At 47.8% G+C, this 25,138-nt stretch overlaps 1 protein-coding gene across 4 annotated transcripts; it reads left to right on the top strand.

Moving 5' to 3' along the window:
- The first annotated feature begins 1,224 nt into the window (after nt 1-1,224).
- MAS1 (MAS1 proto-oncogene, G protein-coupled receptor) lies at nt 1,225-24,639 on the top strand. Of its 4 annotated transcripts, none has more exons than XR_014311971.1 (3): nt 1,225-1,419; nt 14,479-17,498; nt 22,974-24,639. XR_014311971.1 is itself a non-coding variant. In XM_082731368.1 (2 exons), exon 2 carries the CDS (start codon nt 14,515-14,517, stop codon nt 15,490-15,492), a length of 978 nt encoding a protein of 325 aa, XP_082587494.1. In that variant the 5' UTR covers nt 1,225-1,369; nt 14,479-14,514; the 3' UTR covers nt 15,493-18,558. The 4 variants fall into 4 exon arrangements, 2 of the variants coding, with proteins under 2 accessions (XP_082587494.1, XP_082587493.1); XR_014311972.1 differs by lacking the exon at nt 22,974-24,639 and having other exon boundaries at nt 14,479-16,381; nt 17,189-18,558; XM_082731368.1 differs by lacking the exon at nt 22,974-24,639 and having other exon boundaries at nt 1,225-1,369; nt 14,479-18,558.
- Nucleotides 24,640-25,138: the final 499 nt, after the last annotated feature.

Raw genomic sequence — 25,138 nt, 5'->3', positions numbered from 1 at the left:
TCCTCTGGGAGTGTGAAGTCCCAGGAGGCCGCCCCTCTCCTCCCTCGGAACGTCAACACCAGGTAACGTGAGCGCACTTGGGCTTCCTGGGCCAAGCACCCCCGAGGTTCGGATTTGCTGCTCAGCACCTGCCTGGCCGAGGATGCCCCCAGCCTCACCTGGAGTGGCTTGGACGTCCTGAGGGGAAGCTGCTGCTCTCCTTTTTCTTCTCCCGCACCCACCCCCGGGGGGGACAGAGCCACCCGTCGGGCTTCCCACGGGAGCAGCAGGGCTCACTTCAGCCCCGCGGCTTATGGAAACAGTCAGAGGAAAGCCTGATCTGTGGGCTCCCGAGTCTGCTTTCCCACAGAATCTGAAATCGCCTTCTCGCCCTGTTTCCATCTAATGGGTCCCCCGGCTCCATCCCTACTTTGACACAGTAACCGTGAAGGGGTGCTGTTGGCGAGGAAGAAATAGGGGCACGAGTGGAGGGTGGGTCATTGTGGCAGGGCTGGGTGAGTCAAACCATCTAGAATTTTCCAGCTTGGCCTTTAAGCCCTTACACCGGGGCTGTTGGAGAGAGGACAGGGGTCAGGGGGAGGTGGGGGAGGTGGGGGAGGTGGGGAAAGGGTAACATGACTGCAGGGGCGAGAATGCAGGTCACGGGAACAGGTGCTGGAGGGGTGAGTGTCCGAAACCGGCGGAGAAGCGGTCTGGGCACCCAGGTCCACCGCACCGTGCTCGTGCGCTAACATGGGCTGTGACCCTGAACACAGGCTGTAGGGAGGGAACGGGCACTTAGTGGCCGAACAGCGCGTCCCTCACTATGCAGGTTGACATGGACGCCTGCACCTCATTTCCTCATTGCAACTTCTGGCGGTAATAGGATTGGCCCCATTTTACAGGCGAGAAAACAGAGTCTTAATGCGCTTTGCCGAGACCAGTCAGCTAGTTCCAGGCTGTCAGGAATGGCAGGGGTCTGTCTTTCTGCCCCCTGCATGGTTTTGGCCCTTCCGTAGAACCCTCCTCTGGGTCACCTCCCTCCTGAGCCCTGGCTGGCCCCGACGGTTCCCGGGGCTCAAGGACCCTGCCTTCTCAGCAGCTCTTTTCCACTCCGGATCCGCGTGAAGATTTCCCCTCGAGCGTCTCCCTGAATGATGCCATTTGAAGCACGGCTTCTGCTGATAAGCGTGGGACCATCTGCTTGGCACATCTCAAATATTTTCAGCAGTGGGAGAGCGGTTCTGCTTTCTTCAGGGAAGGAGGCTGCCGCCGTCCTTGGAGACGTGGGACCGGAGACCCTGCAGGCTGGCAGGGTGGCGGGGCCCCAGGACGCGAAGGGACGCCGTCCCTGCTGTCACCTCTGACCCTCCCTGAGCAAATGGAGCTAGTGAGTCTGCGCCCCAGGTTTGAATTGTTCAGCCGCTCTTGGCAACCAGAGTAAGATCTTCCCTCTTCAAGAACCTAGTGCCCGGTGAACTCTCTCTGTGCCAGCTGTTGTGACGGTGTGTTAGGCATTTGGGGTGTGTTGGCTCAAACCTCTGTACCCCCCTTCCTGCCTTTGTTTTGAAAAATGTGCTTCTTTTCCGGGTGAACTGTCCTCAGATGCTGTTTTTCAACTTTGGGGTTGAAACTTCTGTGTTGGCTTTTTCTCTTTGGCTTATGATGGGGGGGGGCAAGGAACTGAGGGTTCATGAGGCTGCTGTGGCCGTGGGGGTGGTCAAGGCTATTTAATTGGTTGCTACAAGTGATAAAAGAGTTGGGGTCTGAAAGGCTTGTTACTATATTTGAGTCCTCTGGGGAAATCACTGGACTAGAAGCAGCTGGGCATGGCCAGAGGCAAGCTGGATTTTTGTTTTGTTCTGTTTTGCCTTTCCTTAGTGGGCACCAGAATTCGTCCTAGCTTCTGTGGCTTATAAACTCGGACGTGCAGCCCATGGTGGCAAGGCTCCACCGAAAGAAATCTCCTGCTCCGTCTTGTCTTTGATGTCTCTTGGCAATTATTTCCGGGACGGGGGTGGGGGTCGTTGGGAGGGAGAATGTATGGGATGTTGTTCAATTGCTTTGTAAGCAGCAGTGAGAAGGTGGTCTGAAGCCTCCCTCTAGAGCAAGGTTTCCCGAGCGCGCACCGTGACATTTCGGCCAGATCCTTCCTTGTCGTAGGGAGCGGTTCTGTGCGTGGCGGGGCGTTCAGCAGTGTCCCTGGCTGATAGACCCCTCTCCTCTGCAACAACCCAGATCTCCAGGGGCACCAAATGACTTCCGGGGACAGGGTCAGCCCCTTGCCTCTCCTGGCCCCGAGACCAGTGTTGTAAGTTGATCCTGCTGTACCCTTGGAAAGGGAGCAGAAAGCTTTTGCTTCTCCATACACGTGGCTCAAGTAGGAGGAAGCCGGACACGAGGCGTTTAATAGCAGGACAGACATCCCTGCCCTGCACCCTGCCGCCAGGTCCCTTCCCTGCCACGGAAATTCCATCTCACAAGTAGGTTTCTGTTTGTCCAGCTTGCTGCACACACGCAGAAGGAGGAATTTGTCCTTTCCTCTGGAGCTCACGCCTGGGAGGTCCAGCCTAGGGTCACGCCTCTCCTTTCGGTTGCAGAGGAACAAGAAAGGGTTTCAGGTGACCCACTGTGGAGTTTGGTTTTTTCCTTTCTTTTTTTGTTTTGTTGGTTTTTCTCTTTCCTTTTCCTTCCTCCCTCCCTTCCTCCCTTCCTTCTTCTAAGAGTGATGTGGCAGGCTAGGAATCCAGGACCATGCGAGGACTGTGGCCATTGAATGGGAATCTCTAGAGAAAACTTCAGCAAGCAAAATATATAGCATTTAAAACTTTCTGCCTATGCCCCGGTAAAGCTGAAGAACCCCCACAACTCCCAGCCGTCTTTGGTTTTTCTTGCTTGTCTGTCAGCCCCACTGTCCATCTGTTCCTCTCTCTCTCAGGGAGAGGGAAGTGCAGGGAGCAGTTTCAAGGAGACCTGCCAGGGCCTGGGCTCTGTGAAGCCCACATCCTTAACCGTCTATGGAAACCACCAGGCTTGTTTTCCCAGCTTGCTGATTCATTATCTCCATTTGGCATTTCCACGAGACTCAAAGTGCTTTTCCTCACCTAGGTTGTCTTACACCCCAGGCTTCCAGAAATACATTCAAATGCCGATTATGCAAAGCAACTGTGGGTCAGGGGGCCAAACTGCTTTGCTTGGGACTTGCATCTAGGAGTCACTTTGACAATGTGGCTTTGCGGCAAAGCAGCCTTTGGCACAGGCAGAATAGGCCCTTGTCTCTGCAGTGTGTTTGAACAATGTCAAATCTCTCTTCTCAAACACCTTTCTTCATTCAGATGCCAAATGGCCTATAATTCTTTTTTTTTTTGGGGCGTATAATTCTTTTGATTTTTGTAAGAGGGAGGTGTGTGCTAAGTGTACCCTCTACCGCCATCAGCCTGACTCCCTGTGGCCTGTGTGAGGTGTTGAGCTGCAAGCCCGGTGAGGGGGCAGCCGCCCAGCCTGGGGGAGGCCATCTGCACAGCGTGGGGAGGGAGGGGTAGAGGGGACCCGGCCCTGGCGTCAGGGCTTCTGCTGGGTGAGGAGTGGCTCCCAGGGCAGAGACCAGTGGCAACGGGGGCCTGACAGCGTCACGGGGGAGTGGGGGGAAGATTGGTGCAGGGGTGGGGGAAGGGCATTGGCCCATGTAGGAGGTGATTTACCACCGGGTGAATGGACCAAATAAGTAAATATGTTGAGGATAATGGCGGTCAAGTTTCTCACCATCAGAGAAGAGAATTAGAAATACGGAGAAGAAGAAACTAAACTGAACTAAGTGGTGTTGGATTCCAATCAGAGAAGCAGGTGGGAATCCATTGCACACACTCACACAGCAGACACAACCACACAGACACACGCGTGGTTGACCCTTGAACAACATGGGTTTGAACTGCTTGGGTTCACTTACATGCAGGTTTTTTCCCGATAAATACAATACAGTACTGTAAATGTGTTTTCTCTTCCCTATGATTTTCTTAATGACATTTTCTTTTCTCCAACTTACTTCATTATAAGAATGCAGCATATAGGGGCGCCTGGGTGGCTCAGTGGGTTAAAGCCTCTGCTCAGGCCATGATCTCAGGGTCCTGGGATCAAGCTCCACATCAGGCTCTCTCTGCTCAGCAGGGAGCCTGCTTCCTCCTCTCTCTCTCTGCCTGCCTCTCTGCCTACTTGTGATCTCTGTCTGTCAAATAAACAAATAAAATCTTAAAAAAAGAATTAAAAAAAAAGAATACAGCATATAGGGGGCGCCTGGTGGCTCAGCCTATTGAGTGTTGGACTCTTGAATTTGGCTTAGATCATGATCTCAGGATGGAGATCCCACGAAGGGGGAGGTCCAAGCTCAGTGGGGAGTCTGATTGAGATTCTCTCCCTCTGCCCCTGCTCTCTCTCTCAAATGAATAACAAAACTTAAATAAAATACAACATATAATACATATAACATACAAAAGGGACAGGTGCAGGGAACATATAAGAGGAGCGGCGCCCCCAAATATCTAGTTTTTTGGCTTACAAGACTGGGAATACCAGAGCAAGCGTAGAGTAGCCGGGAAGGTCTGATCTCTGCTTTGGGTTGGCTGGGGCTGGTGCGCCTCTGTGAGTGGTCCAGCTGGACACATCCAGGGCGAGGGGTTACAGGGCCTGATATTCTGGGGAGCTGTCTGAGTTAGAGCTAGAGATTTCGGTGTCATCAGAGTGTGGTACTACTGAAGGAAGGGGTTGGACAAGGCCACCCAGGAGCAGTCTGTGGAGTATGAGGGGAAGAGGGTCAGAAGGGACCCCAGAAGCCCAAGAGCTATGTAGGAAGAGGTCCAGGGAGGAGACAGAGAAGAAGCTGCTGGTAGTGAGGAGGAGAGCCAGAGGGAAGCAAGCACGTCTAGGCAATGGTGTCATCATGCAGCAGAAACATGGAGAAAGAGTGTGTGAGCTGGGGAGCAGGGTGAGAGCGATACCGCCTTCCTTTTGCAGGACTCTTCCAGAAGCACGGTGCTGACGACTAGATGCAGCTCATTCTTATTATTTGTCCTTATGAAAGGATATAACCTGAGTGCTCCCTTTTGACTTCAATTATGACTACCTGAAAGGGCGAAGTATGGTGCCCTTCATCAATAGAAGTGTTTGTTCATAGTGCCGAGCACTCTGGGTCATCCCACGTCACAGAAGAAACAGGGATCCGAGGAAACTGAACGCAACTCTAACCTGCTTTGTTGTTGTTGTTGTTGTTATGAGTTTGGCATGGGGTAGATGGTGCCTTAATAAATAAAAATCCATCCTCTAATAAATAATATTCATCTTTTAGTAAGCAGGTATTGTCCTTCAATAACAATACACAATCCATCCTTTTATTAAATAACCTTTAACAAAAGTCCACCCTTCGAGGCATTTATTTATTTATTTATTTTAAAGTTTTTATTTATTTACCTGATAGAGATAGAGTGAGAGAGGGAACACAAGCGGGGGGAGTGGGGAGAAGAAGAAGCAGGCTTCCCAGCAGAGCAGGGAGCAGGATGTGGGGCTCCATCCCAGGACCCTGGGACCTGAGCCAAAGGCAGACGCCCAATGACTGAGCCACCCCAACTTTGAGGCTTTTAATAAACTGACAATCAAGTTGATGGTGGTGATGGTTTCTGATGACATTAAAGCCATTATTAAAAGTCCCAAAAGGTGACGGTATGTGTGGGTAGTGAGCTCCCTAAGGCCATGACCCGTTGACAAAGAACTGGCACGGGGAGTGGAGTCAGCGCTCACGCGGACCTGGGCAGTGCAGGCTCTGGTTCGGGCCTCGGAGCTCACTAAAGATGTGAACTTGGGCTGCTTGTGGCTGAGCTTCCTCATCTGTGAAATACCCGCTTCCTCCAAGTTCCAAACGTCCCCAACCAACACAGAGCAGTCAGACTTGTAGCAGTAAGGAGATGGTGTGAAGAAGAAAAATAAATCGTCAAAGAGGAAAGACAAGTGAATATTAACCATGAAAGAGCCTCCAGACTCATTAGCAATCAAATAAATGCAAAGTAAAACAGGAACCTTTTATCACCTACCGAATTTGCAAATTAGAAAAATAAATGGAGACGTTGGGTGGTGAGGAGAAAGTTTATGCATATAGACGCTGTGGGGAAGAAAAGCATAAATATACTCTAGATGTCCGTGTCATCAGTCCAGGTGTTTTTTGGAAGACAATTTGTTAATAGGCTCTTAAAATCTTCAAAAATATTTGTATCCATTCATCCAGCAATTCCACTTTTAGAAATATGTCCTAGGGAAATAATTAAAGACGTGCACAAAATTTGCATCCAAGGAAATTCATTAGAGTGCTTTGTTTTTAGAAATAATGATGAAAAATACGAAGCAATGGGTATGTCCAAGGTTAGAGGATTATTAAAGCTAAATGATGATTCATCCCCACAGTGACTAGGAAAGTCATGTCTTTGGAGACCATCCTGACACAGAAAATGTTTACAATACGGTATTGACTGTGAGTAGAAAAATGAAAGCAGGACACCAAAACAGATTTAAAAAGCAATTTCAATTTTAAAAAGGAGCATGTGTGAGGCATAGGAACAAGACGAAAAGAAAGTATCCCCAAACGTGAAAGTAGATTAATTTTGATTAGTGGTTTTACATGTGATTATTTTTTTCCCCAGTAAATGTTCCAGATCTTCTTTGATGAACACATACTGTTTTATAATTAGAGAAAAAGGCAATAACATTTAGAAAATACCCCCATTCTGGGCTGGGATGAGACATTATAAAATGAGTGTGTGTGGGGTGCGTCTCTTGGGGGCTGAGCCCCGTCTCCCCTCCCTCGGGCTAATTCACTCCCAGTGGGATTCGAGTGCAGGGAGGGCTCAGCCCCTGGCTCCTACCCTGGCAGACTCACAATTAGAAAGTCATCAAGTCTTTGGGGGAAGAAAATCTGCTATAATATTAGGGAATCTGATGCCTTCAATTCCTCAAGTAGGAAGATTGGAGGCAGACTAGAACAGGCTATAAAAGGCAAAGTCTTAAAAATAGGGTCCAGCCCCAGAGCAGAGTGGGAGGCGGTCCAGAGTCAGCCTCCGGGGCTCCCAGCCACAGGGCGCGCTCCACCTGGATGTGGACATGGGCTCTCCCAGTGTCTCCACTGCAGGCTTCCGTTTACGGGTCTGTAAAAACGAGGGGGTTTGGTCGGACTTCTTTCTTCAGTGGGAGACCAGCTCAGCGTTCAGTTAGGGTGCGGACCTGTACTCCTGCCCTGACTCTGGGATCAGGATCCACGGGGGCTCTCAGCCACGATGCCCTGCAGGGTCCTGGGAACACCCTGGGGTCGGGCCCTGGGGAGGTGTGTGAACTTGGTCTGTTTACTAAGCCTTCCTTCTTCCCCTATAAAAAGGGGACAATAACAGCTTCCTTATCATTTCTGGAGCTGATGGGAGGACCCAAAGTTAACTGGAAGGGAAGATGCCCTAGCTGCCTTCTCCTGCTCGGATGTATTGCTTTTTCCATCCGGGTTCTTCTGTGAGAAGGAAGAGAGAGTAGGAAGGTGCTTCTCTGATGCTGCCAGTAGTTCGTACCAATAGTGGTGCCATCCCTCAACTTGCCATCTCTTCCGACCCAGATCTTAGGCTGTGTTGGGGGATTGACCACATCAGGGCACAGAGGCAATAGGGACGACCTCTCCTTCCCCCCTGGATTGTTACCACCAGGTAAGAGACAGCACTGCAAAGATGACGTCTCTCTAAAGATGAGATGTATTAAAAATAAATGATTTGCATGTTTGCTAGACCCGCGCGGACATGGAGACGGGTTACCTTCAGCGTTGCTCCTTGTCTGGTGATTGCGTCCCCGTGTCCTCACGGTTTGCTGAGAGCTCAGCTGTGTGCTGTTCTGAGCTAGGTGGTTTTGTCGACGACCAGCAGCAGCCACCCTTCCACCGTCCTCCTGGTCAGCCTCGCAAGTCCTAGCCAGCCACCGGCAGGGGGGATAATGCACAGAATGGCCAAGGAGCCCCGAGGAAGGGGGCAGGCAGTGAGCGTGTCGGGCCAGCTGTGTCCAAGGCGCTTCTGGCCACCTGCTGTTTCCCTGGGAGGGGGGGGCTGAAATTCAATTTGGTCTGGTAAGACTAGGAATGCGATTTTTAGCAATGCGTCATTTAAATAAAACCCCACTGTAACAAAACAACGTGGAGAGTTATCATTAGTGTTTTTGTTTTTATAAAGAATTTATTTATTTGAGAGAAAGAGAGAGAGAGAGAAAACACAAGGTGTCGGGGGAAGAGGAGAGGGAGAAGCAGGCTCCCCGATAAGCCAGGTGCCCGATGAGGTTCGATCTCAGGACCCCAAGATCAGGACTCGAGCTGAGGTTGGACGCCTAACTGACTGTGCCCAGACGCCCTGAGTTATCATTAGTTTTTAATAGGAATGAGTTTTTATGGGATTGTCATTTGCTTTCCAATCACATTCTGGTCAAAATTTGTCTTGGGATTTTTGCAACGGGACTTTCTACTAACTGGCCCATCCTGGACTGGAGCTGGTGGTTTTCTCCCTTGGACCACTGTGATGGGCTTTATTTCTTGGAATAATTCAGTATGTACTCATTGGATTCCTACTGTGTGCCAAGTGCTAGAGATTCAGGTAGGAATACGATAAAGCCCTGTTTTCCACGAGTTTGCAGGTTAGTGTGGGAGATGCAGTTTTAGCTCTGCTGCAATGAGGAAAGTCACGGAGAAAGAGCACCAGAGTGGTCGAGGGACGCTTTGGATGGTTGGTGCAGAGAACTGGGACACGAGGAGGTGAGGGGGAGATACCTCCGGAGGGTCCGGGCCAGAGTCACGGGAACAGAAGAGGGACATGCTGTGGGTTGGTCCTGCATTTGAAATTCACAATCAGGAAAATGCACCGTCATCAATAATGTTCTGAAGATCTCACATGTGTGTCTATTACCTTTCGTTTCATGGAGTTCTGCTTACTGAAGAACACAGTAGGGGGAGCCGGGCACGCACGGATGCGCCCCCTCCCTCTCCCGGATCCTGCCCTGATGTGCCCTTCCCATGCTTCAGGGACGCGCAGCGCAAGGCAAACCAAGCTCTGTTCCCCGGTTGGCCGAGCCGCTACCCTCCCTCCTGGGTCTCCACAACAAGCTGTTCACTGGCACAGCCCCCTGCTGGCTTCTTTGCTCCATCCAGTATCTCCCTCCATCCAGCCGTTAGACTAGAACCAGGGTAACATTTCTGAAACACATCGCAGGACATATCTCAGCCCTGCGCTGAAACCTTCCGCGGCTGCCCAGTGCAAATAGCAGAGGATTTCCCAGCACGGCCCCTGGCGCACCTGCATCAGAATCCCCTGATTCCAGGCTGTGGAATTACCGATTCCAGAGCCCTAACCCAGGCTTTCTGAAACAACGGGATCTTGGAATTTGCATTTTTCCCAAGCAATCCCGGGTAATTTTTAAGCACCAAGCTGGGTGAGCATGGTCTAGAGAAGAACCCTAACATTTAGAGAAGCATCGTAACCTGTCTGTCATGCTTCAGCCCCGCTGTCCGCCCCGGGTCCACCAGCCTTCTCAAACCCCCACCCCCAACACCTTGTGCCCTCCTGCCTCCATGTGTCAGACCATTCCGGTCCCTACCTTTTAAGCTTTTCTTAAAATGCTGTTCGTCCTTCCCTCAGCTAACAAACTCCTACTGACCTTTCAAGGCCCAGCCCTGGAGAGCCTTCCTTAAAAGCCCGAGACGTTGTGTCCCGCTGCATGCTTGCCTGGCACACAGCCAAGGTCCCCTACCTTCCATTTCCTGTATCGAATTAGGTTTAGTTCTGTCTCCCCTACAAAACTGTGCAGAAGACTGTGTCTTATTTATTTCTTCATCCTTAAGACTTTGGACAGTGACTGAAATCCAAACGTTTGTTGAAAAATCGACAGACGGTGATCTCTCCAGAAAGTGAAGTTGGTTATTTTGGTTTGACTTTAAAAGAAAAATAGTTTGATTTTATGTGTCAAAAGACCTTTCCTAACTGGCTTTTATGAGGAGTACACGACAGCTCTCTTGCACATAACGAGTATCAGAAAAATGAACGATGCTGTGGTCTGTGAGAAGTTCAAGGGTGTGAGCCTAAGTCAGAAAGATGTTCTTGCCAGTTTCCTTAAACATTTTGATTACAAATCAATTAGAAATTAGAAAAGTTCTGATTTGACATATCTAGTCTTTGATTTGGGTTTGCTATGAAAAGATGAAAGCATTTGATTTCCTTGTGATGATTCCCTACCTGGGCTCTCCGTTATGGTAGCCGCCGGCCCCATGGGGCTATTGAGCCTGTGAAATGTGGCCAGTATGAAGGGAGATGTGCCTAAATGTATTGGAGTTTAAAGACACACTGTGAGAAAAAGAATATAGAATATCTCGTTAATATTTTTTATGTTGATTATGTGTTGAAATAATATGTTGAACACATTAGGTCAGATAAAATAGTTATTAAAATTCATTTCACCTGTTTCTTAGTTTTTTTGTATGTATGTGGCTACTAGAAAAATTTAAGACATATGGCCTGTATTATCTTTCTACTGGCTAGTGCTAATCTAGACCCTTCTTAAACCTCTACCTCTCCGCACTCCAGATTATTCTGTTTCCTCTCTTGTACCTCTAAAACACCACCCCCAACAACAAAAGCACCTATCATCCATCTATGTTACCTATGACTCTCCTCACCATGACTATTTACACACTCCTGGTTTGCGTTCCCAAATTTCTTGAAGAGTTTCACACCTGGTTCTTAGTCCTTCCCCTCCCCCCAACCACATTACACTATCCCCCAGTCATTTCAATGATTACGTAGGTAAGTCTTCCAAGTCTTCAAAGACCGGCTCCAGGTCCTGATCTCCCCTCAGATGACCTCGTCCTCCACGCTCCCTCTGCTGTTCTTTCCCCTGGTCGAGCTCTGCACTTGTCAACAGCGAGGACCGCGAATCTCCACCGCCACAGTCTCGGTTGCAATCCCTTTCTCCAGCCCCACCTCCTTTTTTCCGGTCCCTACCTTTAGCACTTGGAGTTCCACAGTCCTCTGTTCGCCCTGGGGTCTATCAGATGGCTCCTGTGTCCTAGTCACTGTCCTCTTTCTCGCGACCTCACCTTTCTCCTAACCCCGTTGCATTCTGTAGTCTGTCATTGCACCCAGTCCCTTCCGTGTCGTTCGATCCCATCGGCGCCCCTCTTCCACCGTTGCACCAGCCTGGGCAAACCAGAGCCCTGGCTAAAGCCAGCCCCCTCCTTCACCGTGCTCCCACCTGGACAGCTGAGCTGTCGCTGGAGAAAAGCACATTCGGGATGAATTTTTAAATTCCTGGGGGTTTAAAGACACACTGGAGGGCTCTGAGGTCTGCCCGAAATCTCCCTCTTTGGGTATTTCCCTGGTCCTTTCGCTTGTTCACTTGATGATTTCACAGAGAACCCTCCACCTCTCCCTCGACCTCTCCTCACTCTTCGCTGATGATTTAGCTTCTTACTTTGCTGAAAAAGGAGATACTGTGCATTCAGAAGAGAATGTCTTCCAACTTCTAACACTCCTGCTGTCAGCCTACCTGCCTAACTGCATTTTTAACTACACACTCTGCCTTCCCTTCTGCTCTGATGAATAAATTATGCTACCAGCAAAAGCCAGCAACTCCACCAAGCTCTAGACCCCTAAGTCATGAATCATCCATTGTTTCTTCTTTCCTGGAAAATTCTTATTAGTTCATCAACTCTCCCCCAAACCCCTGCAGCCCTCTCCAGTTACTCCTCCATTTCTGCTGGCATTTGCATTGATTTTGCTCAAGAGGGTTGTCCATGCTCCCCGTCTCTACCTACCCTCCTCCCATCCTCCCGGGAATCCATTGGCTAATCAGACTTTCACTTTCTCTACTGTGCCTGAAAACCTTCATCAAGGTCAACAATGACTCTACTCTAATGGTCCACTTCCAATTCTTATCTGATTTGAACTTAGAATAGAAGTTAGCACAGTTGATCACACTTTGAGAAACACTTTTGCTTCCTGGACAGCACTCTTCTGTGATTGTCTCTTATCTCTCTGCCAGATCCGTCTTAGTTTCTTTTGCTTCTTTCTCATCTCCCTGACCTGTGAACTTCGAAATGTCCCAGGGATTGGTCTTTGGACCTCTTCTCCTTTACATTTACCTGTATTTCATAGATAATCTCATTTAGCCTCGTGATTTTAAATCCCACCTGGTTGCATACAATACCTGTATTTCTACGCCCAGACTGCACCTGTCTCCCCAGCTCCCGTCACTACTAGACATCTCCATTTGCATAGGCTTTTCTTTTCTTTTTTAAAAGATTTATTTATGTATTATTTGAGAGAGAGAGAGAGTGTCGAGGGAGTGTGGAGGAAGAGAGAGAATCTCAAGCAGACTTCCCACTGAGAGTGCAGCCTGATGCGGTGCTCGATCCCACTCCCCCGAGACCATGACCTGAGTCAAAATCAAAAGTCAGATGCTTAACCAACTGAGCCACCCCGGCGTCCCATGGATGGGCTTTGCAAACTCAATATAACTCTCCTAAGCCACTCCAGCGGCACCTTGTCCATTCAGTAAATGGCTGAAAACTCATTCTCTCTCTACAATAACACCTCTCATCCATCAACGAACCAAACTGCATCCAGAATCCAACCACATCTTGCTGCCTCCACAACCACATTCTGGTTCCTATGTGGTCTGCGCTTTTTCTGTGTGGCATTTATTAGGACTTGATGTCTTTTTACTTGTGGTTTCTGTTTGGTTATTGACTGCCTTCCCACTGGAAGAGAGACTCTAAGAGGTTGATGCTTGGTCTGTTTCCTTCACTGCCGTGTCCCAATGCCTAGAACAGTGCCCAGCAGGAAGTTGGCTTTGAATGTGTATTGGGCGGGTGACTGTGGGGAATGTGACCATCTTACCCACAGACGTCTAACAAAGGCTGGTCTCTACAGCAGATCTTCGGTCTGTCATGCCATGGTGTTCTGGATTCTGGTCCTGGTGTTGGGCTCCTGAGGGTATTGGGGTCTATTTCTTCTGTTTAATTATGAAATGAAAGGAGAACTTGCCCCAGCGAAAATCCTTTCCAGTACCTCATCTGAGTAGCTGAGGGAAGTGTTAGTCAGGAGATGAGGATTAAGAACAGTGGAGGCAGAGGCCCCAGGGGCTCCTGAAGCACACCACTGGGGAGGTAACTATCCTTCTGAGCAGGCCGCCTGTGAGTCTGGATGTCAGGCACAGCTGTACTGAGCTCTACACGCGGAGATGTGCCAATGCTGGGCTTCTGCTGACTCAATCCTGAAAACATCTAATATCACTGAGACGTGCAAACTTCACAAAACATTGCATCTCTGCACTGTTCTCTTTTAGGGAAGCTTGTAAGGAAAAGGCAGATATCTATTAATTTAAAATATTGATTTGATTAACTTCCTAAAGGTTAATTATTTTGCATATGGAGGGACCCTGGTCTACAAGGTCAAAATGCAAAAAACAAAAGAGTATTTTACTGCCACCATCAAAATGACAAGAACAACGACTTGACAAAGTCAAGGACAAATTAAAGTTGGCACCAGGCAGAGGCTCTCTGCCGCTGCCTACCTTGTCCTTTCTCCAGTGGGGGAAGTGGCATCTGTGTATTTGTTACATAACAGGAAGAAGGCGGGGACTGTGCATATATTTATTTTGCAATTCATAGACATGTGATAGGAAGTTTCTGAGACTCTTTGCTTTGCAGTTTCAAATATTTAGCGTTTCTATTGGTTTCCAGTTAGTGCTTTGTTGAATGTCTGTTAGTAGTGTTTTCCTGCACGGTCTGGCCTGTGCTTTGTGGCGATGTGACCACACCTTGTTAAGTCTCACCATCTGTCACTCAGGTCTTCGGTTTGCCTGGCACACCTCGTCTGGAGAGGTGCCCAGTTTTGTCAGAGATATTGAGACCACATAAGATAAATGCCTTCTAATTGTTCGCACTTACAAAAATATCGGTATATGATGGAATAAAATTTTGCTAGCTATTCTCTCTCATTTACCCATCACTTATGGCACTTTATGCATTAAAAAAATGACGACAACAACACTGACCAAAAATATATTTTGTCTTTGCTCCTGAATGCAATTAATCTGGTTCTTCAGAATGGGAGACAGGTGCAGAAGATGAATGATTTTCAAGACACCCTTCTGAAAGCATGGGCCAGACCAGATGTGGACACCAGGCACTCTGACCCTCCCGTTTTGCCGAATCCCTTTTGGCACTGAGCCACAAGCAAATAATAATACAGAATTAAGGGCTATTGAAGGACAAAAAAAAAAAATCATGAACTCAGTTCTCTTTTCTGATAAAATGTCTAATTTTATCAGTGTCAGAAAGAGTCAGTTAAACATATTTGTTAACCATGAAGTTCATGATCCGTTGCTGAAATTTTCCCTTCTCCACCAATGCATCCATTTTCATGCCCTCTTTTTTGTTTTACTTATTTATAGAAAATTACCTGAAGAGCCCCTGCCTGAGGCCTCCTCATGGATGAGTCGAACGTGACGTCATTCGTTGATGAGAAGTCCACCAACGCCTCCACCGCCAGGAATACCTCGGCTGGAGACCTGCGTCGGGAAATCCCGATTGTGCACTGGGTAATTTTGAGCATCTCCCCTCTGGGCTTTGTCGAAAATGGAATCCTCCTCTGGTTCCTCTGCTTCCGGATGAGAAGAAATCCCTTCACGGTCTACATCACCCACTTGTCTATTGCAGACATCTCATTGCTCTTTTGTATTTTTATTCTGTCTGTTGACTATGCCTTAGATTATGAGCTCTCTTCTGGCTATTACTACACGATCGTCACATTATCAGTGACTTTTCTGTTTGGCTACAACACGGGCCTCTATCTGTTGACGGCCATTAGTGTGGAGAGGTGCCTGTCTGTCCTCTACCCCATCTGGTACCGATGTCATCGCCCCAAGCACCAGTCGGCATTTGTCTGTGCCCTCCTGTGGGCACTTTCGTGCTTGGTAACCACCATGGAGTATGTCATGTGCATTGACAGTGAAGGGCAGAGTCACTCTCAAAGTGACTGCAGGGCGGTGATCATCTTCATTGCCATTCTGAGTTTCCTGGTCTTCACTCCCCTCATGGTGGTGTCCAGCACCATCCTAGTGATTAAGATCCGAAAGAACACGTGGACGGCCCATTCCTCAAAGCTGTACATAGTCATCATGGTCACCATCATCATCTTCCTCATTTTTGCTATGCCCATGAGGCTCCTCTATCTGCTCTATTATGAATATTGGTCAGCCTTTGGAAACTTGCACCATATTTCTCTTCTCTTCTCCACAATCAACAGCAGTGCCAACCCTTTTATTTACTTCTTCGTGGGCAGCAGTAAGAAAAAGCGGTTCAAGGAGTCCTTAAAAGTGGTTCTGACCAGGGCTTTCAAAGATGAAATGCAACCCAGGCGCCAGGAAGACAATGGCACCACCACCACAATTGAGACTGTGGTCTGAGGACAGTGGCAGGAAACCATGGACAAAAATGGTGGGGCACAGATTATTTGTACTTTGTGCTTGGACTACCACTTCAGTGTGTCCTAAATATGGCACGGAAGGATGCCTCATCACCTGCATGAGATACTCATTGATGATAAGACCCTATCCTTGTACTGTATCTTCTGAAAAAACTCAAAATATGTTGGACCTCTATCATTTCTGTACCTATGAAGAAACCTTCGGTTCCTCCTCAGCTCTTCCAGCAGCACTTCCCATGAATTGTAGAAATTACTCTGGCAAGAACATGTACAGATGAGTATTGGTGGAGCCATGTAGCAGGAAGAACATGGGCGTTGGAGTCAGATCGACTCTTATCATTTGCTGCCTGTGGGAGTTCAGGAAAGTGGTTTGACCTCTCAGAGTCTCTTGTCCTCACCTATAAAATGTTTAATAGTAATAGTCCATTCCTCCCAGGATAGTGGTGAGGATGAAATGCGGAGTTACGATATGCTGCACACTTGGCACATTGTCAATGCTCAATAAACATCAGTCTTTCCACCTTGAAATGCAAGAAGAGAGACCAACTTCTGTTTTGTAACTTGTGCATGCACGCACACACACATACACACAGCTCTATCACGTACAAATACTGTTATGTGTTTTCCAATGTTGAATGTACATTTATGAAGGTCTTTTTGCTTGAAGCATGAAAGCTTTTCACAGCACAACACCTCTGCTGGAAACATCTGCAGATGTTACAACATCCAACCAGCCACGTGTGAGAGCATTATCTTGGGTTGTGAAGAAAAACATTTGGCCGCCAGTAGAGGAGTTTCTCGTGGCTTTTCCTGTCCTCTGTGAGAATGCTTGATGTAATGAAAGTCTGTTTGGAAATCCTTTGCTTGATGTAAGTTTTCATGAATGGAACTTAAGTCACAAGTCTGTGAGGGTGATTGTGTTTTTGGAGCCTCCTCTTCTACCCCCATGAAGTGATGGGTTGTTTATAGCCACAGAGTTGTCACCAGCAGCCAGACGCAGGTTTCTGCACTTTCAACCCCATCTCCTCCTGAGCACTTCTTTGTGTTAGTCCTGGGAGGAGGCCCTGCAGCAGGGGCTGATGAGTGTTTTGACCACATCTCAGAGGGTACGTGGACATTTTTTCCCAAGAAAATCTGTGCAGGGCTTGGTCAATATCTTATTGCTCTGCTGCTCTCCTGCCATGACTTGTGTCTGAGTCTTCAAACAGCATGTCCTGGGTCTCCCCTAGGAAGCCCATCATGGCCCATAGACTATCTTACCGTCTTTTGTTTCCTTCTGCCCCTTCTAACTGCTCCACAAAAATGGCAATGCTTCATGGGGTCCTAAGGGACTAAAATGTTCATGCCTATAAATGAACCCATTGGGATTTATCTTAACCATTTGTCTCCAAAGGGTCAGAGAAGCCATGATGAAAGGGTTCTGTTGCTGTTCATTTCTTCTCCATCCTCTGACTCTCGAAATGAATGATCACCTGTGATCTGATCATGGGAGGGGGGTGGTGGGCAGCTTCACTGGGGGAGATGCGCAAGTCTCTCCCACCCAGCCGAGCTTGGAGACAGGTGGCTCTTCAGTGGGTGATGACATCTGATTCAGAAACCAGGCAGCTTGTTTTCAGGAGCCCAGATGGGTGTGGAGTGCTGACATTTACAATGATCTTGTTTTTGATGGAAAACAGAGCATCTTCCCTGGGTAAGAACAGAATATGGAGGTCAGAGCGGCCCTCAGATTGCCACCATCCTCCGGGTGCTGCGCTGGCTTCTGGGATAGGAAAAAGGGATCGGCTTCATCTCATCTCAAAGGGATCTTTGGTTTCAAAGAGGAACCTAAAGACTCCAGGGAACAAGGACTTTTCACCCATGGAAAATATGGTGAACTCACGAGAAGCCTCCATTGATTGCCTTCCTGCAGATAAAGTGGGGAAATTGAATGTGATCATAAATATAAAAATTCTTCCAAGCTTTTAAAGAGCAATGTCTTGCAAACAGGTAAGATTCAGAGTTTAGCAGTGTTCCAAGGACAAATTCCTCTCTCTTAAATAAACCCATTCCCCAAAGTGAACTATAAGGTTAAAACTAAAACAGGAAGAGTTAAGTAAATGTGCACATATGGAGGAGAGTAGGCTAGATATTTTGTACCCTTTGTGCATGTAGACACTTTGCCTGAGTCATCATAGGCTGTGTGTGGGGGGGTGCGTTTCTATGACTTCCCTGGGCCCCAGGAGAAGGTTGTTCAGATACAATGATTGTCCTTGATGAAGGGAACAGATCATCACAGATTGCCTTCTCTGCCAGACTCCATGATGTGAGCAAGGCCAAGATGAGCAAGTGGAAAACCCTTGTGGTCTAGAATAGGAGTGAAGGACACACACGTGTACTATAGCTCCAAGCTGCACACGAATCAAGGATGGGGGAGTGTTCTAAATGAAGTTGTGTTGAGGTCAAGAGGAAGGTTAAATCCCATGTTTTGTAGTAAAAAAAGGACCATATAATGGAGATGCCTTTTGGTTGCTGGAGGGCAGGTAGGATTTCAGAGGAGCAAGGAGGTGGGGAAGCTGGCAGAGCGCGACCTGAGCAAAGGCGTGCACACCACCACCTGGGAGAAGCAGGGCCGGTTGCTGTGTCTGCCAGGGGCCGGCTGGAGAAGCAGACCTTGGAGACTTATATGGTCATGCTCACCATCCGGCTCTTCTCTCTTGGATGCTCTGCCTCTGTTCTCCTGGCTTCACATTCTTCAAGACTGTTGGGACGTAGCCCCCAGGACTTCTCTTTACATCCTTTCTCACTGACATCCTGCCTTGCCATGGGTGGCGGTCTCAAGTTCTTATCTCCACAGGTCATCCACTGGCCTTGATGAGGTGGCCAGGTGACCAGGTGACCTCAACTCTTCTCCTTTCTGGGTGACACTCTGAGTCTTAGGGCAACTCATTATCAACATACTTCTGAGAAAAAAAAAATGCCCCAGGTCTGCCTTCTGACCCTGCTCTCCCATCCTTCACCTCCTTCACCTCCAGATGCCCACTGCCTTGGACTTCTATGTCCTGAGACCTCATGTGTCTGACCTCTGTGTCTGCTGCTTCTAGGTGTCCCTTCTGTGTGGTCTTGTCTCTGTGCTGTCGGACTTCTGGTGTCCCCAGCCCATCATTCTCCCTGTGCCCCTTGATTCTCTTGCCCCCTTGCTCTTCTACCTGCCCTTTGTTTGGTTGCTCCCTGGCCCCTACAAATCTTCCGAGTGGCATGGAAAACCCTGGCCATCGTCCGTGGAGGGCTCCTGCAGAGTCAAGGTGCCAACAGCTTGGCCCCTTTTCATGACTCATGCCCCGGGCAGCTCTTCCAAACCCTCTCCCTCCTTGTCTCTCTATCTGATGCCTTTCCCCTCACTGCTGCTCTTCCCTCACCACCTTCTTCACGGATCGCTGGAAACAAATCCAGGCCATTAGGCAATAACTCTCCAACACTCCCTACTGTCCAGAGTGACCTGATTGGTGCTGTGCCTTCTTTTTCTCTTGCCTGAAGGTTTTTCTCCCCTTCCACGTTTTCCTATCCATTGGCTTCTCAGCTTGTAGTCTTACTCCTGTTAGCAACCAATGTTATTTTCTTGTTGCAAGTAAAAAGCCAAGTCCTTATAGTGATCTATACAGGGTTCGACATGATCTGGGTCCCCTCACTCTCCCCAGGGTTAGTGGGGCTCCTCCTCCAGACATACCTGCTTCCTTGCAATCCTTCAAAGATGCCAAGTACACTCCCACTTCCGGGCTTTTCACCATGATGTCCCTTCTACCTGGAATGTCCTCCCCCTAAGTCTCTCTCACTTCCCCTCTTCCCTCAGGCTTCTGGTCAGATGTCACCTCAGCAGGGAGGCTCCCACTGCCACCCAACACATGGCCACCAGCCTCTCTGCCTCTCCCTCCCCACGTGGCTCAGTTTCTCCTCAGAGCTCATCACATTGCCACTTTGCACGCTTGCTCGTTCTGGAGGATAAGGTGCTGGAGGGCAGGGACTTCCTTTTGCTCTTGGCTATGGCCCCAGCCCTGGAGGAGCAGGTGCTCCTTACTTGTGGTGGTGAGATCATGGGCCTCTTACAGGCTCAGGTCACTCCGATCTTAACACAAGCAAACCATCAAAAAAAAAAAAAAAAAAAAAAGCGCCAATCCCTACTATCCTGTTCAGCATCTATCTCATCTCCCTTGCTTCACAGAGAACCTCTGGAAAGGCTCCTCCACATTTTCTGTGTTATGGTTCACCCCTCTACACTAGCTGGCTGACTTACGACCTTACTGCCACACTGAATCTGGCCGAGCTTGGAGTACAACATTGCTATGTCTGTTGGGTTCTTTTCTACCTTTTGTGGCACTGGACATATTGACCATACTCTTCTTGAAGATATCTTTTCTTTTGAGTTCTGATTGGTCATTTTCCCTCTAACTCTCATTTTTAATCCTAGTCTACCAGTCTGGAGGTTTACCACCTCTTACCTTGTCCTTCCTTGCTCCTACCTTAAGTGGCCGTATCTTCTGTGGTTCAGTAGCTGGACCTCTGCGCTCTTGTTCTGCACACTCTCCGTTGGTATCCTTATCCATAATGGCTTACATACTTATGACCCTCACATCCCACTGACTGACTTAACTCTGTTGGGTTCTAGTCCAGTGTATCCAATGACCTAAAGGGCATTTGGACGTGATGTTTGCAAATACCTCAAGTGCAAGCTATCCAGTTACCCACCATTCCTCCTCTATTCTTTTCTCAGTGAATGACACCACTTGTCACCCTGTCACCCCAGCAATGCTATTCCCTTTGCACAGACTGCTCTTCTCTCTTTTTAATCTAGCAAACTCCATTCATTCATCTACATCCAGCTCATGGATCAGTCACTCAGGGGTGCCTGAGTTCCTGGATGACAATTTCACAGTTTGCTTTCTTTTTCACAAGAATAGAAGCAACTAGGAGAAATCTTCCCCATCTTACCAACATCATATCTGTGGATCTAGCTGCATGTGTCTGTGCATAGACTCCTCCCTTTTTATTTTGAAGGAACTCACTGTGTCCTTGGCTAAGGTGAGCCCTCATACCTGGGCTAGCTACAATTTTGGTAGGTACAGTTTTGAAAAATGACTCCAAAAATTATTAACCTCTTTTCTGTGACTAAAGCCAAGATATCATCACTTCTCAAGATTTTGTGGGTTGACTGAGATCAGCTGGGTTCTTCCTATTTGGGGTTTCCTATGGCTACAGTCAGATGTTGGCTGAGGCAGCAGGGGTCTGAAGGCCGGACTGGGCGTGGCATCCAGGATGGTGCCCTCATGGGGTTGATAGATAGCTGTGGGCTAAGCTGGAGAGGTTTTCCAGAGTTCCTACCCTTGGCCTCTTGAGGTGCTAGAGTCTAGAACACAACTGTGTTCTGAGAGGAACTTTCCTGAGAATGAGCTTTTCCAAGAGGCAAAAATCAACTGTTGATTTCTCACTTATTTGAATGAATTAACATGTGGTTCAAAATACAAGTTTTCCCCCTCTTGTTTCATTCATATATAATTGACACGTATCATTGTGTTCCTTTTAGCTATACAACATTACAATAAGTTTTGATAAAGACACAATGAAAAACTTTCTCGTAATTCTAATTTCACTTTTCAAGATAATGTATTTCCCAACAGGACTCACTATGAAATCTTGGTCTTTACTTTAATAAGATTCCCTTTTGACAAATATTTCCAAAAACCAGTCATCCTTGGATATGGAGATCTTCTTGTGCTATTTTTAAATGTGTACATGTAAGTGTTAACACAAAGGGTTGAGTTGTCAAAGCAGACTCTTTGTGAATTGCAGATCTTACCCCATGGAAAGGTAATGATCCAAAGGTCACAGGCAAGCACAGGCACAAATGAAACCCTCTTTTCTGGAGGAACCCCAAACTGAGGTGCAGCTCCCAAAACATCCCCTTTTCCTATGTGAGAATGTAGCTTAGCTTTAAGCTGGTGAGTTCTGAACAATGTAAGTGAACACATTGTTTTCAAAGGACGGCATTTAGGTTTGAGGTGTGTCCATTTTGCAATTCTGTTTATCACACAGAAAATGTGTGTGTCACTATTCCTTCTTCTCCAGTCTTCTGTGTCCCATAAATCTATAAATTCTAAATTTATTTGCAATAACCAATCTTGATAGATCAGCTGTATTGTGTTGAAAATAGAACTTTTATAAAGCAGTCTGAATGAGATTTGTGTCTTTACAAGGAGTCCTGGTTGAGGTCATTCATTCCCCCAAGGCACTCCCTGTAGGGAAGGAGCAAGTTATACCTGACGCTAAGGTTTCCTTTCTAAGGCCTCAGCTAACACCAGGACTGTGAATGCCTGAGGCAGAGACTGTTCTTACTGCAAGGCAGACAGAGAGGAGGACCCTGCCCTTGCAGCGAGAAGACTAGGACTTAAAGCCTGACTCATCAGCTGTGTGCGAGTCAGCAAGTTTCCTCCCAAAGCAGATCCTGAGGCAAGGATTTGGTGCAAATTATTTATTTAGGAGGTCACCCTAAGCAGTGATGGAGGGATTGGGATATTTAGACAAGAAAGAGAGGAAACCAATATAGAGTGAGTTAGTGAGTAAAGACCCAGGAGAGTGGACACTCCTGAGAGACACATGTAATCCACTCAGCACCACCCTCCTGGAGGGATGAAGATGGTGCTGAGCCACCACCTCCTGCCTCTTGTAGGCAAAGGTTGCTCTTAGCGTGACAACTCCCGGCTCCTCTGGGTATGCCCTGGGTCCAGCTCCTCTGGGTATGCCCTGGGAGAACACTGTAAAGCAGAGAGGCTTAGGAAACTTAGGCAGGTGCAGCTCCGCCTGTAGGTGACCTCAGGGTGCTTTCAGGGCTAAACAATAGCATTTGCTCTAATGGGATAAAAATAATCTGCCTCACAAAGCACAAAGCAGTCATGCCAAATATAGATGAGATAATGTGTGTGAAACTCCCCCCAAACTGGGAAACATCAATCAAAAGGCAGTTACTCCTTGGGGCACCTGGCTAGCTCAGTCAGTAGAGCATGCAACACTTGATCTCGGGGTTGTAGGTTCAAACCCCATGTTGCGTGTAGAAATCACTAAAAAATTAAAAAAAAAAATCTAAAAAAAAAAAAGAAAAAAGAAAAGATAGTCCTTGCGGACATCATGCTAAGTGAAATAAGCCAGGCATAAAAGGGCACGAGATGCCTGGAACAGTCAAATTCATAAAGACAGAATGGAGAAGGGCGGCTGCCAGGGACTGTGGGGAGGGGCATGGAGAATTCATGTTGGGTATAGACAGATTTTCAGTCTGGGGAGATGAGAAGGCGCTGGAGACGGACGGTGACAATGAGTGCAGATTATTGTAAATGTACTTAATGCTACTGAAATGGACACTTAGGAATGGTGAAAATGGTAACTTCTATGTCATGTATACCTTGCCACAATAAAACAATTAGTTCTTATACTTTCAAGGCACTGGGTGTGCTCCTCAGAATGCTTGAGTGTCTGGCCCACCGATGGGCCCCCAGCCCATAGTGTTGATGACAAGGAATGAAGACAAACTCGTCACTCTGGGGGGTGTAGCACCAGCAACATCTCCGGTGTGAGCAGACACGGGGCCAATTCAACAATACCTCTCACGATCTGTACTTGCAAACGAGTGTGCAAGCCCTGCAGGATCTTGGTGAAGCCACTGCAAAGGACCAGAGGGCAACCATTTCTGGGCTTTGTGGGCCATACCGTTTGTGTTGCAATGACTCAACTCTCTCTTCGAGGGAAAGCAGCCATGGACGATAGATCAGCGAGGGAGCATGGCTATATTCCCGTAAAACTTTATGGACAGATACTGAAAATTGAATCTCATGTAAATTGTCACTTGCCACAAAAATTTCTTCAGCCATTTGAAAATGTAAACAACTACTTTTAGTTGGTAGCTTGCATAAAAACGAGTGGCAGCTCACTGTGGTGGTCGCGGGGCTTTGCCGCCCTGGACCTGGAGTATTTTGCGATTCCCTCTTCTGGAATTGCTTTTAATGTGGCCGAAGCACATCTGTCTATATTCCTGATCTCAGTGGTGGCCAGTCACCATTGTGCTTTGAAGATCTGGCTGCAAAAGGACCAGCAGACACCTTGACTCAAACCTGATGGATGAAATTGACAAATCTGAATAAATCAGAGAAACATAAGGTGATACTAGAAAACGAGGGAAAGATGTTCTTTGGTAGCTCACTTGGCTATAAATATAATTCCTTTTCTGTACTCGGACCATTTTATTCAGTCATAACAAACTAGATGCTCTGGATTTGGAAAGAATTCTTGGAGTTTTTCAGAGACTAGGAATGAAATGTTCATGTGTAAGAATTCATGTTGGGTTTTTAGAAAGATGAAGATTTCCCATATGGCTCTTGGGTACAGCATGAATAAACTCTAATTGCCGACAAATTAGAAAACCAGAACATTCCTAATACTGGGTTGATTAGTGCTGGCAAGCTTTGTACCATCTCCATCTTAAATAAGGAACATAATCTTGTCTAGAGTTGTGGGATAAATATTTCAGGATGTTATTAACGCAAAGGTCATTATCACACTGATACACTGATATATGCTTTTGATCAAAGTGTACCCTTAAAATGATTTGGTCTTGGACAAATGTAGAAAGAGAAAAAGAGTCCTTAAAACACAATAATGGTACAATGAAACACCATTAAAAGTCCTTCGGTTCTATTAGCCCTGGTGGAGCGTAGTTGAGTGTTTATGGGAAATCAAACTGAGGTCCCGAGGACTTCCCACCTTTCTTCTTTCGGGGAGAGGAGACAGGTGAGACCCAAGGGGCAGAGTGACCCTTTCCCTTTCTGCATGACTGAGCCGGGGACTCACTAACACAGGGTATGTGTGATGGTATTGGTTGTATCTGGAGAGCTCAGCACCTAAAATCTTGCCTCTTATTTCTGCCGACTGAGAACAAGGGTTATTTCCCAGGTGACTGTCAGGATCCAAGGGCCTGCTGTCAGACGCATGAAGGAGGAACACGAGTGTTAGGCTGACTTGGATAGAGCTGGTCCATGGGCGGGCTCAGTCGTCCATGTGTGGCCATTTTCTCCAGGCCTGTCCCCGGGGAGGGGGAAGCTCTCTGCAAGGACACTCTCAGTATTAGCATTCACAGAAGGTTCCTGCTGGCTTAAACTTTTCCCTACAGACCTCGTTCCCAGCTTTCAATCATTCTGCTTCTTCATCCTAGCGTGCGGTGAACTGAGGTGGGAGAAGAGCATGCTGGTGAGGGCGAAGCATCCTGGAGGGCTACAGACAGACTAGAGTGGCCCACCACCCCCACCTCACCCGCCACCCACTCCCACACAGGCCACACCACTGCTGGCTGTGGAATGAAGTAGAATGCTCGGGAAGGGGCCTGGGACATCTGAGGAACCTGTGCCCTGTCTCCTGGGTGACCAGAGATGAGCCCGAGTGACTGGAGGTGCTCATGAAGTTTGCTGGAGTTCAGTGAAGGGACTGTCGGGGAAGGTAAGGCAGGACATTAATGTCTTAGGAGCTGGGCTGTATCTGTGGCACGAGTGAGACCTCCACAGGGTAAGGTCTCTCCAGAGGGTCCCAGAGAGACCCCAGCCCCTGCCTCCATTTAC

The sequence above is a fragment of the Mustela nivalis genome (genome assembly GCF_964662115.1).
Source record: "Mustela nivalis genome assembly, chromosome: 5".
In the NCBI taxonomy this organism is placed as follows: Eukaryota; Metazoa; Chordata; class Mammalia; order Carnivora; family Mustelidae; genus Mustela; species Mustela nivalis.
This window is presented reverse-complemented; position numbering and strand designations above follow the sequence as displayed.